Here is a 15,236-nt window from a genome sequence, read left to right on the forward strand (position 1 = left end):
AATTAGGCTGATTTTATTGGCCTAAAAATAAATTCACAACACAAAGTCCCTGCCAAAACTACGGTGGGGACCTCTTGCCAGTGGCTAGTTTCTGGGTGTGACTGTACCACCACGTGTATACAGTAAAACTTGTAATGGATGAGTAACAACGGGTATACAGTAAAACTTGTAATGGATGAGTAACAACGTGTATACAGTAAAACTTGTAATGGATGAGTAACAACGTGTATACAGTAAAACTTGTAATGGATGAGGAACAACGTGTATACAGTAAAACTGGTAATGGATGAGTAACAACCTGTATACAGTAAAACTTGTAATGGATGAGGAACAATGTGTATACAGTAAAACTGGTAATGGATGAGTAACAACCTGTATACAGTAAAACTGGTAATGGATGAGTAACAACCTGTATACAGTAAAACTTGTAATGGATGAGGAACAACGTGTATACAGTAAAACTTGTAATGGATGAGGAACAACGTGTATACAGTAAAACTTGTAATGGATGAGGAACAACGTGTATACAGTAAAACTGGTCATGGATGAGTAACAACCTGTATACAGTAAAACTGGTAATGGATGAGGAACAACGTGTATACAGTAAAACTGGTAATGGATGAGTAACAACCTGTATACAGTAAAACTTGTAATGGATGAGGAACAACGTGTATACAGTAAAACTGGTCATGGATGAGTAACAACCTGTATACAGTAAAACTGGTAATGGATGAGGAACAACGTGTATACAGTAAAACTTGTAATGGATGAGGAACAACGTGTATACAGTAAAACTGGTAATGGATGAGTAACAACATGCAGATCTTGATTATGCTGAGCTGCGGGGAACCAGGAAAAGGCCTGTCATGTCTTCAGGTGAATGCAGGGAGGGAGGCATTCTTAAATCAAACAGTAATCTGTGCTGCTCAGTCAATTTGTCAACAAGGCAGCATGGTGCATCATCCAGACATTTACAACATATCTTTTCCATAAAGTAACATTTTTCATTGGGAATGTAGATAAAGTGTTTTCATCCAAAGCAATCACTTTTGCATGTGCTTAATTATCTCACTTTTGTTTTGAGAGGACTTCGCCGTGGGCTTTGAACAGGGTACTTGGCTCACAGCCCAGTTCCGAATCGAATGCAATCAACTACAGCCTTTGCAAAACACACCTACATTGGTGCCCAGGCGAGATGAACCCCCTCACTGTCAGTGTAAATGTGTAAAAGGCACATGGTGTGTGCTAAATGAAATTATAATCCTGGTGGTTCCAGCCCTGAATGCTGATTGCTGTGGTATATCAGACCATATACCACCAGTATGACCCCCCCCAAAAAATATATATTTTCAGCCCTTAGCCATGTTATATTGTCCATATGCCACACCCCTCGTACCTTATTGCTTAATTATAACTGGTTGGTTTGAGCCCTGAATGCTGATTGAGTGAAAGCTGTGGTATATCAGAATGTATATCATGAGTATGACCCCCAAAAATATTTGTACTGTTCTAATTACGTTTGTAACCAGTTTATAATAGCAATAAGGCACCTCGGGGGCTTGTGGTATATGACCAATATACCACGACTAATGGCTGTATACGGGCACTCCACGTTGCCGTTGCTTCGTGTTTAAGAAAACCATTGGCCATATATCACACCTAATCGGGCTTTATTGCTTAAATAAATAACAACAAACTCCAAACTGCTTATTTCAAATGGCTTTTGAACTTTTGAAAACAACAAACACATATAGAGATTTACAGATCATATGGTAACACAATTCTGACAAATACTGTGAGTCATTTAGTCATCATGGTCATAATAAGGCTCCACCGAAAGTGTGCCACATTCAAGTCCTAATCGGATCTACGAACTCTGAAATGTCCAATTTGCTAACTGGTTATAGTTATACACGTGTCCACGTTTCTCTGTTCTGACTAGCACTTGAACGCGACATAATCTGGAACGGTGTGCCAGAATGAAATGTATGTGACGTCAAGGCTCTACCTGAGTTTCGTTAAGGGAAGCGGAAAAGGCATAAACTGCTCGGCCTGCTCCGGACATTATCAGAATTGTTCTCCTGTGATAAGAAATATCCGTGGGTCATCTATATGTTTACCTGGATTGCAAAGGACATAGAAGTTCCAACGTTTTGGAGAATAATATTTTCCTGAAACTTGGGATTCTACCTTCTCCCAGATTTTAAGTATCCTACTTCCTGGTCACGTTCAACAGCAGGTACGTTTCACAGCGGTTTCCTAGATTTGGTTTGTTTGCAACCATGAAATAGATTTAAATTCGTAACTTGATTAAAAAAATAATAATAATTGAAATCATTACTAACAATTTATTTGTGAAAAAAAAGTAGCCACTGGTCTTTCGTATGTTGCTCGAATTTACAGTGCGAGCAAGTGGTTGGAGGCATAACATACAACAACATGTTACAACAGTCTGTAGCCTATCCTAATGGATTGTTTGCTGGGAAGAAGTCCACCTTATGGTTCATTCATATTAATTAATGTATTAGCGTTGGACATTGCTTTATTTATGGTCCATGCTCAACTGACCTGTGTAACAACCATGTCCTGCAGTAGCATCATAAGACCAACCATATGCACTTTTGGGAGGACCTTTTAAGTAATAGCTGTAAATCAGTGAAATTGCATGTTATTTGGGGCTTTTTGAGGTCTGAGTAGAGTAATGAAATAAACTGACCTGTAGGCTGACCCGAAGCCACTACATTTTAATGTTTGCCCCTCAAAGTGGCCCAAGTCTATGTTTGAAATCTTGGTAGCCATGTAATTAATGTTGGTCATCTTGTGCCCGCCTCAGACAAGTTGTGTTATGTCATGCCCTTACAGCACGGTTTTTCTGATACAGTGCTTCTAGTAGAACTGTTTTGAGATATATTGGTCAGGATGTCCACATAAGTGTAGCATATGGATAGTAAATATCTAACCTGCCCATTGTGGCCCCCTCCCCAGACAATAAGCATGGCGTTGACCCCGCGGCGTGTCCGGCTCAAGCCCTGGCTAGTGGACCAGGTGGACAGTGGGTTCTACCCAGGCCTGGTGTGGATTGACAGAGACAAAAAGCGCTTCAGGATCCCCTGGAAACACGCTACACGGCACACCCCCCATCACGAGGAAGAAAACACTATTTTTAAGGTGAGTAAGCACATCTCTGTAACAGTTTGTGAAACGATACATGTGGGCTAATGTGTTGGCAGGTGAATTGGTTGTGGCTGCATCAACGGTGAGTGAAGTAAGGTTGATGTTAACTATATTCTCTGAATGTATTCTTCATCTGCTTCCTCTCTCCCCTGTACCAGGCCTGGGCATTAGAGACCGGAAAGTTCCAGGAGGGTATTGATGATCCTGACCCTGCCAAGTGGAAAGCTCAGCTCCGCTGCGCCCTCAACAAGAGCAGAGAGTTCAACCTTGTCTACGACGGCACCAAAGAAGTCCCCATGAACCCCCTGAAGATCTACGACATCTGTGACATCCCACAGCCCCTCAGTAACCCAGGTAACTGGCCATCAATGACATAAAAATATAATAATTAGTAGCGGCTCTGAAACGTATTTAAACTCTCCCCCTCATTTTTCTCTCTCTCCTCAGGATCTTCAGACCCTGGGTCTTGGACACCAAATGATGGGGATGAAGATGAATCAGATGGCTCAGAGCCCCTCCCTCCTTATCCAAAATCCAATGGTTAGTCATGTCAAATATCTCTTTATTTATTTGAGACCCCCTCTAATACTAATTCTTAAATTTTACCACATCATTTATCCTAGACCACATAACAGTCCAGATCTAGCCTCTAGATAATGTTTTCCAGCTTGCCTGGTCCAAGAACAATCCCCTGCCCCCCTTTTTTGTTTGGCTTACTCCCAGTTTTGATTCCAATACCCCAGTATGGTTTTTGGTATGTCAACTAATCATGCTTTGTTTCTCTGTAACCAATCAGGCACCAGCCCCGCTCTTATGTGGTCTCCACCGGGGTCTGTATCGCCCCTCCAACCCCCCAGCTGCCCCCCATCAGTTGAAGTGTGGCCCAAAGAGGAAGTTAAGCTGTGGCCCAAAGAGGAGCCTTTAGATATGGAGATGCAGCCTTCGCCCCTGGAGATGGCGCCCCCCCCCCCACTGGACATGCCTCCCCCTCCCATGCCTGACATGATGTTCGCCTCCCCAGAGATGTGGATCAGCTCCTTGCCTAGTGAGAACACTAACACAACTACACAAACAAACCCCTCCATTAGATAAATATAGGACTGCATACAGTATCACAGCATCTTGTCCATACAGACAACCAGTGAGTGACTCTCTTTATCTTCATGTGTTTTGTTGTCTCTCCCTCAGTGACAGACCTGGAGGTGCAGTTCCAGTACCGGGGTAAGGAGGTGTGTCCAGCCATGACGGTCAGTAACCCCAGGGCTGTAGGCTTTTCTACGGGGACCTAGGTCCCATGGTCAACCAGGAGGAGCTGTTTGGTCCTATCAGCCTGGAGCAGCTGAGGTTCCCCTCTACTGAGCACATCGCCAACGACACGCAGAGGGTCTTCACCAACCGCCTGTTGGATGTCATGGACCGAGGCCTCGTCCTGGAGATCAGCGGCCATGACATCTATGCCATCCGCCTCTGCCAATGCAAGGTGTACTGGTCAGGCCCTTGCGCCCCCAACCCCAAAGCACCCAACCTCATAGAGAGGCAGAGGAAGATCAAGCTGTTCTGTCTGGAGTCCTTTCTCAGTGGTAAGCAATGACTCCGATCCTCTTAGCATAGACTCTTCACACATCTTTCTTGTGTTTTAGGCAGGGCCCTTATGCGGTATTGTGATAGTGTGGCATGTACTGTAGCTGTTATTGCATGTGTGCTGTGAGACTGAATTGCTATGTGATATGATTGTGATGGGTTTGTGTGCAGATGTGATAGCCCATCAGAGGGGCCAGTCGGCCAGCCCTCCTCAGTTCGACATCAACCTGTGCTTTGGAGAGGAGTGGCCTGACAGCAGACCCAAAGAGAAGAAGCTCATCATGGTGCAGGTGTGAGACTGTCTTTGTATCAGGATGCAATGATTCATAGAAAACTCATTTAAATATTTGTTTTTCATTATTTTAAAATGTTGAATTGACCCTCAAGCATGTGTTTTGTTGAGTCCCTTAGCTGTAACTGCCACGTCTTTTGGCCCTCTGCTCCCCTCCAGATTATTCCAGTGGTAGCACGTATGATCACTGAGATGTTCTCAGGCGACTGCATGCGCTCCTTCGACAGCGGCAGTGTGCGCCTGCAGATCTCCATCCCAGACATCAAGGACAACATCGTGACCCACCTGAAGCAGCTATACCGCCTGCTGCAGACCCACCAGGGCCAGGAAGGCTGGCCTCAGGCTCTGGCCCCAGGAGCCGGCATGCACCTGTCCCCGGGCCTGCATGCCCAGTGAAGTAGCCTAGTCCACCACGGCCCTACCAGACCAGTCAGTCTCTCTCACACACAGCTCTGTTTGGACACTGCTGCTTCTTTACTGCTGGTCCAAGAGGGGATCTATAATCAGCAAACTAGTACTTATGTTTATAGAGGCATGTTCATCAGAATAGGGAGAGGAATCACATTGATTTAGCTTCTTTTCCCCCTTTTGTTATTATAGGGTTCATTGGTCCATGTGTATATTGTGGTAAATGCTGCTACCAGGCATTGTAATTATACTGTTACTGTGGCAGTCAGTAAAACATGGTGTGGTGATAGTGTCTGTCTGCAGTTGTAAGCTCCAGGGCCTTGAACTAGAGCAGCATTGTGGGTCAAAGTCCTGTAGGCTGCAAGTCAACATTGAACATCGTCAATGAGTTAAAGACATGACTCTGGTCGCCAGTTACACAATACAGTCAGTGACTTCTGAATAATCAAGCTTTGTCCTAGTCCTTGTTCATAAAACATGATCTCAATCTCATGTTCGCTACCTGTTTGAGTGCAAATGCATTTTAGAAGATTTAGTTGAACTTTCATCAATAAGTGATACATGCATATACTGTACTTTAAGTTATCCGTTTATTATAAACAATATAAAGAAAAAGTAGCATTGTGACATTTGCATTTTAAGTAATTTAGCAGACACTTATCCAGAGCGACTTACAGGAGCAGTTAGGGATAAGCTCCTTTCTCAAGGGCACATCAACAGATTTTTCACCTACTCTGCTCGGGATTTGAACCAGCGACCTTTCAGTTACTGGCTTCCCGCTCTTAAAGGCTAGACTACCTACTGCCCATGACTGTTGAGATCCATTCCTTCATGTGATTCTAACAGGTCTTGCTTGGTATGTGAACATTTTACTATAACTTAGTGTTTTTTGAAGATCATTTAAAGATATTAGTAGAGAAAATCATTTAAATGTTGATGATTTTCCAGATGTATATCCTACACTTATCATTATATGGAATTGAATCTATTTGTTTTGGCCTATGAAAATAGTATAAGGGGTGTGCACTTAATGTTAGAAAGGATCTCAACTCTTTTTCCCTCTAATGATTTGTATTTTCCTTTTTTTGAAATAAAAATGTCCAAAATTAGCAAAGCGGTCAGTTATTTAAAATGTCTGTTTTACTGTCCAGTTATAAGTGGAAAATGTGTCAACTATACTGAGCACATGTATTTGACTGAGCGAATACAACAAGTAAGCATGAACAAGAGGCAGTAACCATAACGCACGGTTATGAATACAAATTGACTTCAAGATGCAAAGATATTTACGTTGGCAAAAAAAATTGCATCCAAAATTACATAGAACTTAGAACTTGCTCTAAAAGGTTTGGGAAATACAGTAAGTTCTTCAGAGGATTGATCAGTTCCCAGGTCTTGTCATATGGGCCTATAGCAATGCTGTGGTAATGTCATGTCATAGAGGTACTTCTCTGTGTGTTCCTGTAGTACTTCGTAAAGGTCCCACAGCTGATTTCTTGTCGTGGGGATATTGGCCAGTAACAATGTCAAAATGGCCACCACCATGACTACCATGAACAGGGTCAGGATGAACCAGGGATGACAACGTCTCTTGGTGGAAAAAGAAAGATTATGTCAGTATCAAGTTTAATATAGGATTAAAATTGAGCAGAGCCAATAAAAATGTTGGAGACCTATAGGATGAAGACATTGGTGATGGAAAGTGATTGATTGTGCTCTGGGTTTGACATGACTAAGATGAAAGGGCATTGTAGACAAATTCTGACCTCTCTCCTTTTGACATTGGCTTCCATCATGCTTTGTTTCTTGTTGCTGTGGTGTGACATGGCTGGCTGAAACTGCTCATCCAATGAATGCTCTATTGATGTCAACACATTTACAGACTCATAAATATCATGGTCAAAATAGCAGTTAAAACAACTTTGACCTACTACAGTAATTTACGCAATCCAACTTTGATTTAAATCTGCTAGTGGATATATAATGTACAGTTGTGGCCAAAAGTTTTGAGAATGACAAATTAATTTTCACAAAGTCTGCTTCCTCAGTGTTTTTAGATATTTTTGTCAGATGTTACTATGGAATACTGATGTATAATTACAAGTATTTCATAAGTGTCAAAGGCTTTTATTGACAATTACATGAAGTTGATGCAAAGAGTCAATGTTTGCAGTGTTGACCCTTTTCAAGACCTCTGCAATCCGCCCTGGCATGCTGTCAACTAACATCTGGGCCACATCCTGCCTGATGGCAGCCCATTCTTGCATAATCAATGCTTGGAGTTTGTCAGAATTTGTGGGTTTTGTTTGTCTGCCCGCCTCTTTAGGATTGACTAGAAATTCTCAATGGGATTAAGGTCTGGGGAGTTTCCTGGCCATGGACTCAAAATATTGATGCTTTGTTCCCTGAGTGACTTAGTTATCACTTTTGCCTTATGGCAAGGTGCTCCCTCATGCTGGAAAAAGCATTGTTCGTCACCAAACTGTTCCTGGATAGTTGGGAGAAGTTGCTCTCGGAGGATGTGTTGGTACCATTCTTTATTCATGGCTGTGTTCTTAAGCAAAATTGTGAGTGAGCCCAATCCCTTGGCTGAGAAGCAACCCCACACATGAATGGTCTCAGGATGCTTTACTGTTGGCATGACACAGGACTGATGGTAGCAGTCACCTTGTCTTCTCCGGACAAGCTTTTTTTCCAGGTGCCCCAAACAATTGGAGAGGGGATTTATCAGAGAAAATGACTTTACCCCAGTCCTCAGCAGTCCAATCCCTGTACCTTTTGCAGAATATCAGTCTGTCTCTGTTTTTCCTGGAGAAAAGTGGCTTCTTTGGTGCCCTTCTTGACACCAGGCCATCCTCAAAGTCCTCACCTCACTGTGTGTGCAGCTGCACTTACACCTGCCTGCTGCCATTCCTGAGCAAGCTCTGCACTGGTGGTGCCCCGATCCCGCAGCTGAATCAACTTTAGGAGACGGTGCTGGCGCTTACTGGACTTTCTTGGGTGTCTTGAAGCCTTCTTCACAATAATTGAACCGCTCTCCTTGAAGTTCTTGATGATCCGATAAATGGTTGATTTAGGTGCAATCTTACTGGCAGCAATATCCTTGCCTGTGAAGCCCTTTTTGTGCAAAGCAATGATGACAGCAGATGTTTCCTTGCAGGTAACCATGGTTGACAGAGGAAGAACAATGATTCCAAACACCACCCTCCTTTTGAAGCTTCCAGTCTGTTATTCAAACTCAATCAGCATGACAGAGTGATCTCCAGCCTTGTCCTCGTCAACACTCACCTGTGTTAACGAGAGAATCACTGACATGATGTCAGCTGGTCCTTTTGTGGCAGGGCTGAAATGCAGTGGAAATGTTTTGGGGGGATTCAGTTCATTTGCATGGCAAAGAGGGACTTTGCAATTAATTGCAATTCATCTGACCACTCTTCATAACATTCTGGAGTATATTCAAATTGCCATCATACAAACTGAGGCAGCAGACTGTGAAAATTAATATTTGTGTCATTCTCAACTTTTGGCCACGACGGTACTATACCTATGGAGTCCTGTTGCTGTCCTCTGACAATCTCCTGCTGTTTCATGGTGTCTTGCTGTCTCCATGTCTCTAGTTGTGTCCTGCAGGTGTGGAGGTTGTCCTCTAGGAGGTTGATCTTGAGGTGGAGCTCAGCCTCAGTGTGTCGGTGCTGCAGCAGCTGACTCTCCAGAGTTGCATCCTGTCCCATCACTTTCTGGATGCACAGGGGGATACATGATGCTATTTAAAGCATATATTATTTCACTCTCGTAAAATATAGCGTGAGTGTGCATGCGTGCATACCTCCAGTTGGCTCTGTAATAGGTTTATATGGTCTATGTTCTGCACCAGAGACGTCCTCAGCTGGGTGCATTTCCTCCTCTCCTCTTCATAGCGCTCTCGGCACTGAGATGACTCAACCTGGGCAGTCTGCAGTGCCATCTGTTGGACACACAAAGTACACACACAGTGACACTCCTGTGACATCCCTTCATATTAATTTGAAATGAAATAATCTCATATTTTGTAAATCAATTACATGAATTAAATTAATAATTGACTGTAATAGGAAAATACCAATTGAACACAGTGCTATTATGCATTATCCAGAGTGCAGCCCTGTCTGACCCCTTACTTCCAGGCTGTGAGCTCTGTCCTGGGCCTTGTTTTTTTGGTCAGTGACCCTCTGGAGTGAGGCCACGGCCATCTCCTCCAGCTCCTGCCTCTGCTGCTCCGACTGTAGCAGCATCTTCTTGGCTCCATCCCTGGACAGCCTCTGAGGAAGAGGAGAATAATGATTGCTCTTTGGTGTTTCAGCCTCGTGGTGATTTTGTATGTACATTCATACTGTAAGTTGCATACACTACCGTTCAAATGTTTGGGGTCACTTAGAAATGTCCTTATTTTTGAAAGAAATGTCCATTAAAATAACATCAAGTTGTTCAGAAATGCAGTGTAGACATTGTTAATGTTGTAAATGACCATTGTATCTTGAAACGGCTGATGTTTAATGGAATATCTACATAGGCATACAGAGGCCCAATATCAGCAACCATCACTCCTGTGTTCCAATGGCACATTGTATCAGCTAATCCAAGTTTATCATTTTAAAGGGCAAATTGATCACTAGAAAACCATTTTTGCAATTATGTTAGCACAACTGAAAACTGTTGTTCTGATTAAAGAAGCAATAAAACTGGCCTTCTTTATACTGGTTGAGTATCTGGAGTATCAGCAATTGTGGGTTCGATTACAGGCTCAAAATGGCCAGAATCAAATAACTCTTATGAAATTTGCCGTCTATTCTTGTCTGAGAAATGAACGCTATTCCATGTGAGACATTGCCAACAAACTAAAGATCTCGTACAACGCTGTGATCTACTCCCTTCACAGAACAGTGCAAACTGCTCTAACCAGAATAGAAAGAGGAGTGGGAGGCCCCGGTGCACAACTGAGCAAGAGGACAAGTACATTAGGGTGTCTAGTTTGAGAAACAGCGCCTCACAAGTCCTCAACCGGCAGCTTCATTAAATAGTACCCGCAAAACACCAGTCTCAACGTCAACAGTGAAGAGGCGACTCCGGGATGCTGGCCTTCTAGGCAGTTCCTCTGTCCAGTGTCTGTGTTCTTTTGCCCATCTTAATCTTTTATTTTTATTGGCCAGTCTGAGATGTGGCTTTTTCTGTGCAACTCTGCCTAGAAGGCCAGCATCCCAGAGTCACCTCTTCACCGTTGACGTTGAGACTAGTGTTTTGCGGGTACTATTAAATTAAGCTGTCAGTTGAGGACTTGTAAGGCGTCTGTTTCTCAAACTAGACACTAATGTACTTGTCCTCTTGCTCAGTTGTGCACCGGGGCCTCCCACTCCTCGTTCTATTCTGGTTAGAGCAGTTTGCACTGTTCTGTGAAGGGAGTAGTACAGTGTTGTAAGAGATCTTCAGATTGTTGGCAGTTTCTCGCATGGAATAGCCTTCATTTCTTAGAACAAGAATAGAATGACGAGTTTTAGAATAAAGTTATTTGTTTCTGGCCATTTTGAGCTTGTAATCGAACCCACAAATGCTGATGCTTCAGATACTCAACTTGTCTGAAGAAGGCCAGTTTAATTACTTGTTTAGTCAGCACAACAGTTTTCAGCTGTGCTAACGTAATTGCAAAGGGGTTTTTCTAATGATCAATTAACCCTTTAAAATTATTAACTTGGATTAGCTAACACAACATGCCATTGGAACACAGGAGTGATGATTGCTAATAATGGGCCTCTGTACGCCTATGTAGATAATCAATTTCCAGCTACAATAGTCATTTACAACATTAACAATGTCTACACTGTATTTCTGATCAATTTTATGGTATTTTAATGAACAACATTTTTTATTTTAAAAACAAGGACATTTCTAAGTGATCCAAACTTTTGAATGGTAGTGTAGGCACAGACATTGTGCCTGAACACACCTGCACACAGATCTTCAGCTGTGACTCTAGTGCCCCAATCTTTCCCTTCATCTTGTCCTCTTTGCAACAGACCTGTGAGGTAGAGAAATATGAGATGTAATGGGGATAGGAAATGGTAGATGATGGCAAATGGCTATTAGGCCCTTTCTTTTTTCTCTGTATGTTTCTTTTTCAACTTCTCAGTGACAGGATGCAGGGTAGTCACCAGTAGAATGAGGGTGGAAACGCTGTGAACTCGACTCTGAAACCACAGTCAGTCTTTCACCACAGTCAGTCTTCAACCAGATCACTGAGACAAACACGGTAGCCTATTACCTAATTTAGGGCTCTATTAAATCTGTAACGCTTCCGCGATAGAAATGTAAAGGTAATTTCAAATTGAGCCGACATGTGCAGCGTTTAACGCGAATGCAGTCTCCGCTCCGCTACATTTCAATCACGCTGTAAAGCGTGTCAATAAAAGTAAAAATCAATACAAAAATGTAATTCCCCCTCCCCTTCAGTCGGTTCACTCTCGCACCTTGCTTCAGTATACATGGCTTGTAAAAAATGCTGCGGTTTAATCAAATAGGCTACCAACTGGAGAGAGGGAAAAGCGACCTGAAGCTGCATAGCTGCTCTACTCACTTTCCAGTCAAGCCCAATTGTTCACATATTTAACTAATCCCGTGCCATCTGAGGTGAAATAAAAATAGATTGACCTATGCAGTACTGCCACACGGGTTATTATCATTTGTTTAATGTTCATGTTATACATTTTAATGTGTTGTTAATGTTCCTATGTGCACAGTGCTCAACTGTAGGCTACAGATTTATGCCGGTACTGTTATGGGCAGACCGTCCTGCTGGGGTCTCTGTCCTCATCCTTCAACCGTATTAATCGATAAACATTTAGGTAATTTAGAATATGTTCTTATCCAGAGCATTTTAGGCCAACAATCAGTGCATTTAACTAAAAGTTAACATAACAAGTTAACATATCACAGTCTCATGTTACTGACATTATTTTTAATAGTTAGTAAACAAACACAATAGCCTATATTTCTGGGTGAAAAAATGAGCACAGAGTTCAGGGGTTATAGAACTGTTGCAGGATCAGTGCAGCACAGGGGAAAAATACAAGACGGGACAGGAATTAATTTTCACTCCTGTGTCAACATCTATGACACACTACACCAACCTACTGTCAACTTCATGGCAGTCACTTCATGAAACAGAGTATGATATAGAAATAGAGTAATCACATCAGTGTATAAGAGATCCAGATCCTAACCTTCCAGACATTGTCATGTGAGAGCAGTAGAGTAGAGGTGGTGTGCTGCAGTAGAGACAGCTTCTGTTTCAGAGAATCCTCTCGCCGCAGAGCCTCCTATGGAAAGAGATGCACCATAATACAAGTAAGTTTCTGACTAAATGGCATGTCTCAATTATATGTATTATCATTACAGATTACAATATAGAAGCACTTGCAGCAATCTAAGGAGTCAGCAGAGCAGGATTACACACCTGTAGATACTCAGAGAGTTGAACGAGGTCCTACAGAGGGGAGAGGGAGAGAGATTTTTCACAATAGGCATAAAAGATATTCCCAACATAGAGCAGGGAAGGACATCATATATGTAGTTATAATGGGTGGTTGACTATGTATGTCGCACCCATGATAGTTCAAATATCATAACATCTATCTCTATGTTTCTATGCAACACAACTCATAGTGATGCCTTCTTCATAACTTTATGGGAATGCGGCCTCTTGTCAGAATGATGAACGATTGTGTAGATGAGAACTGTGATTCATTGCTGTGTCTCACATTTGAATTAGAATCTACCCAAAACATTACAGAGATGCAGTACATTGGAGTTACTTACTGTCTCCTTCACAGTGCTATAGCCATGCCTGTGAATGACAGGAAATGGGTAGGGGGTCAGAGGTCAAAGTGTTATACATGCAATACATGTCAGAGATAAAACAGTTAAACAGATCAGTGTCTTCATGTTGAGGTCAGTAGCTTACTGTACTTACTCTGTCTGACAGCAGGCATTCCTTTGTTGGAGCTGCCTGGTTAACATTACTAGGCCACTCTGGTCCTGTTTAACTACTAAGAAGGACAGAGGAAGATCATGAAATTCTCCAACAAACTCAGTGTTCAAACTTAATAAGTATGTTGAAATTCAAGTTTGATGATTGACAGTACAGCCATTGGGTGTCCAACCTCCATCAATTAAAAAATAAGGGTCCCCAGTGTGTCCAATTTTACCTTTATCTCTGATATCCATACTCTTCCTCAGTGAGGGCTGCTGTGGTGTTTGAGGGAATATCTGTGAGACATCAGAGTGGAGCTGCCCTATTTTGTTTTTCCCTCCTGCCCCATGCAGTGGTGGTGAGGTGATCCATGTCGCCTGGTGAAACAGTTTTGCGTCTGTGACACTCATTTTGTGTTTGACCAAACGGAATATTCCAGTATTTGTGTATGAAGATACATATAATAAAATAATGTCACGCACGTAATGTGTATTACATTTAAAAATGTTGTCATTTAGCAGACGCTCTTATCTACAGCGACCCACAGGAAGGAGCGTATCGACAGATCTTTCACCTAGTCGGCTCTGGGATTCAAACCTAAAATCTTTCGATTACTGGCCAAATGCTCCTAACTGCTAGGCTACCTGCCGCCCTGTATTATGTGCTTACCTTCCCGATGGAGTGTACATCTGGCCAGGTGATCCCCAGATCCTCTGCTGATATGAGGGACTGTCTGTGTATGAGAGGCACTCTCTGCCTGTTGGTCCTCATCGTGACTTTGGCCTCCTTGTTTGACTGCTTTTCATCAGCCTGATGAGTGGCAGCCTGGACAATCTGTCTCCTTCTCTGGAACTCTATCTGTCTTTTCTGCTGCATCTCACTCTTCCAGTCTGCCTCCAGCTTGTGTCCTGGGCTGCGACATGTCGTCACATTGTTGCGATCTCTCAAGAACTCATGTTTTGCTGCCCGTTGTTCCAGCTTTTGGTCGTAACTCTCCATCTGAGGTCGTCTCATCCTGAGGTCTTTTTGGATCTCCATTTTGGTGGATGAACTTCAACTGCAGGATTCAGAATAAGACAGTATCCTTCCATCAGATTCTTAAAGAAAGCATGATTGGTTATGGGTGTGTCAAAACAGGATGCAGTGCATTCAGCTTTGACTCTAGAGAAATGAGGACAGCAAAGCATGACTTTCAGTAACAATTGAATGAAGGAAATTAAGCCTGACATTCAAACACCTGTGGTATGAAGTTCTACTTTATGTATATGATTTCTGCTTCACCTTAAGCAAAAACTAGCTGTAGTGTGCCCTCTCAATGTATGAGAAGGCTGCTGACACAAAGCTGAGACAGATCACTCACAACACACCATATGTCAAGACCAAAACCACACATCTCTCCACGGATTAAACCTTGTGAGTGTGAGTAGCAAAAACAAACCTGAAAATGTTCAAAGAACCCAGCAGCCTGATGTCTCCTCTATCGTTTCTCCTCCTCTGTTGTCTTTGAATTCAGTAACTGTCACATACTCACTCTCAGAACAGGAAATGAGAGAAACCACACTGCTCATGTTCACACTTCTGTTCCACTATCATGACACCCACATTGCATCCTCACACTGTCGTCACACATGGGCAAACCATCAGAGACCATCAGAGAAGTGACATGTAGGAAACGTACATTTTGAGCTACTATAGAGTGGTGTGTGACAGTTGAAGGCCTGCAGAATGTAGGGGTACTGTAGTTAGTAATAAGCCAAAGCTTATAGTGTGCCACATGGTGTA

At 42.7% G+C, this 15,236-nt stretch overlaps 2 protein-coding genes across 7 annotated transcripts; one reads left to right on the plus strand and one right to left on the minus strand.

Annotated features, from left to right (window-relative positions):
* Positions 1 to 1,990: 1,990 nt before the first annotated feature.
* LOC135541957 (interferon regulatory factor 6-like) lies at positions 1,991 to 6,569 on the plus strand. Its single transcript, XM_064968488.1, is given in 9 exon segments — positions 1,991 to 2,239; positions 2,986 to 3,168; positions 3,333 to 3,528; positions 3,622 to 3,714; positions 3,971 to 4,219; positions 4,363 to 4,431; positions 4,434 to 4,754; positions 4,927 to 5,045; positions 5,207 to 6,569. Coding segments are annotated over 8 exon segments (1,458 nt in total). The 5' UTR covers positions 1,991 to 2,239; positions 2,986 to 2,994; the 3' UTR covers positions 5,444 to 6,569.
* On the minus strand, positions 6,027 to 15,160 carry LOC135541955 (TRAF3-interacting JNK-activating modulator-like). 6 transcript variants are annotated; one of them, XM_064968482.1, is made up of 13 exons: positions 14,893 to 15,159; positions 14,124 to 14,551; positions 13,690 to 13,831; positions 13,455 to 13,530; positions 13,301 to 13,328; positions 12,939 to 12,968; positions 12,706 to 12,801; positions 11,433 to 11,504; positions 9,613 to 9,753; positions 9,282 to 9,419; positions 9,000 to 9,192; positions 7,222 to 7,313; positions 6,027 to 7,045 (listed from the first exon to the last, which is right to left on the minus strand). In XM_064968482.1, the coding sequence occupies exons 2-13, from the start codon at positions 14,490 to 14,492 to the stop codon at positions 6,854 to 6,856; spliced, it is 1,569 nt and encodes a 522-aa protein (XP_064824554.1). In that variant the 5' UTR covers positions 14,493 to 14,551; positions 14,893 to 15,159; the 3' UTR covers positions 6,027 to 6,853. The 6 variants fall into 6 exon arrangements, with proteins under 6 accessions (XP_064824554.1, XP_064824556.1, XP_064824553.1 ...); XM_064968484.1 differs by having other exon boundaries at positions 13,455 to 13,527; positions 14,124 to 14,511; positions 14,893 to 15,157; XM_064968481.1 differs by having other exon boundaries at positions 14,124 to 14,511; positions 14,893 to 15,145.
* Positions 15,161 to 15,236: the final 76 nt, after the last annotated feature.

The sequence above is a fragment of the Oncorhynchus masou genome, chromosome 6 (genome assembly GCF_036934945.1).
Source record: "Oncorhynchus masou masou isolate Uvic2021 chromosome 6, UVic_Omas_1.1, whole genome shotgun sequence".
Taxonomy (NCBI): domain Eukaryota; kingdom Metazoa; phylum Chordata; class Actinopteri; order Salmoniformes; family Salmonidae; genus Oncorhynchus; species Oncorhynchus masou.

Excerpts from the sequence above, each read along its gene's own strand:
- LOC135541955 (XM_064968482.1), bottom strand. The coding sequence starts at position 14,492 with ATGGAGATCCAAAAAGACCTCAGGATGAGACGACCTCAGATGGAGAGT. Across the intron at positions 11,505-12,705 it reads CACATGACAATGTCTGGAAG|GTCTGTTGCAAAGAGGACAA; the intron begins GTTAGGATCTGG and ends TCTACCTCACAG. Across the intron at positions 9,754-11,432 it reads AGCTGAAGATCTGTGTGCAG|AGGCTGTCCAGGGATGGAGC; the intron begins GTGTGTTCAGGC and ends CCTCTTCCTCAG.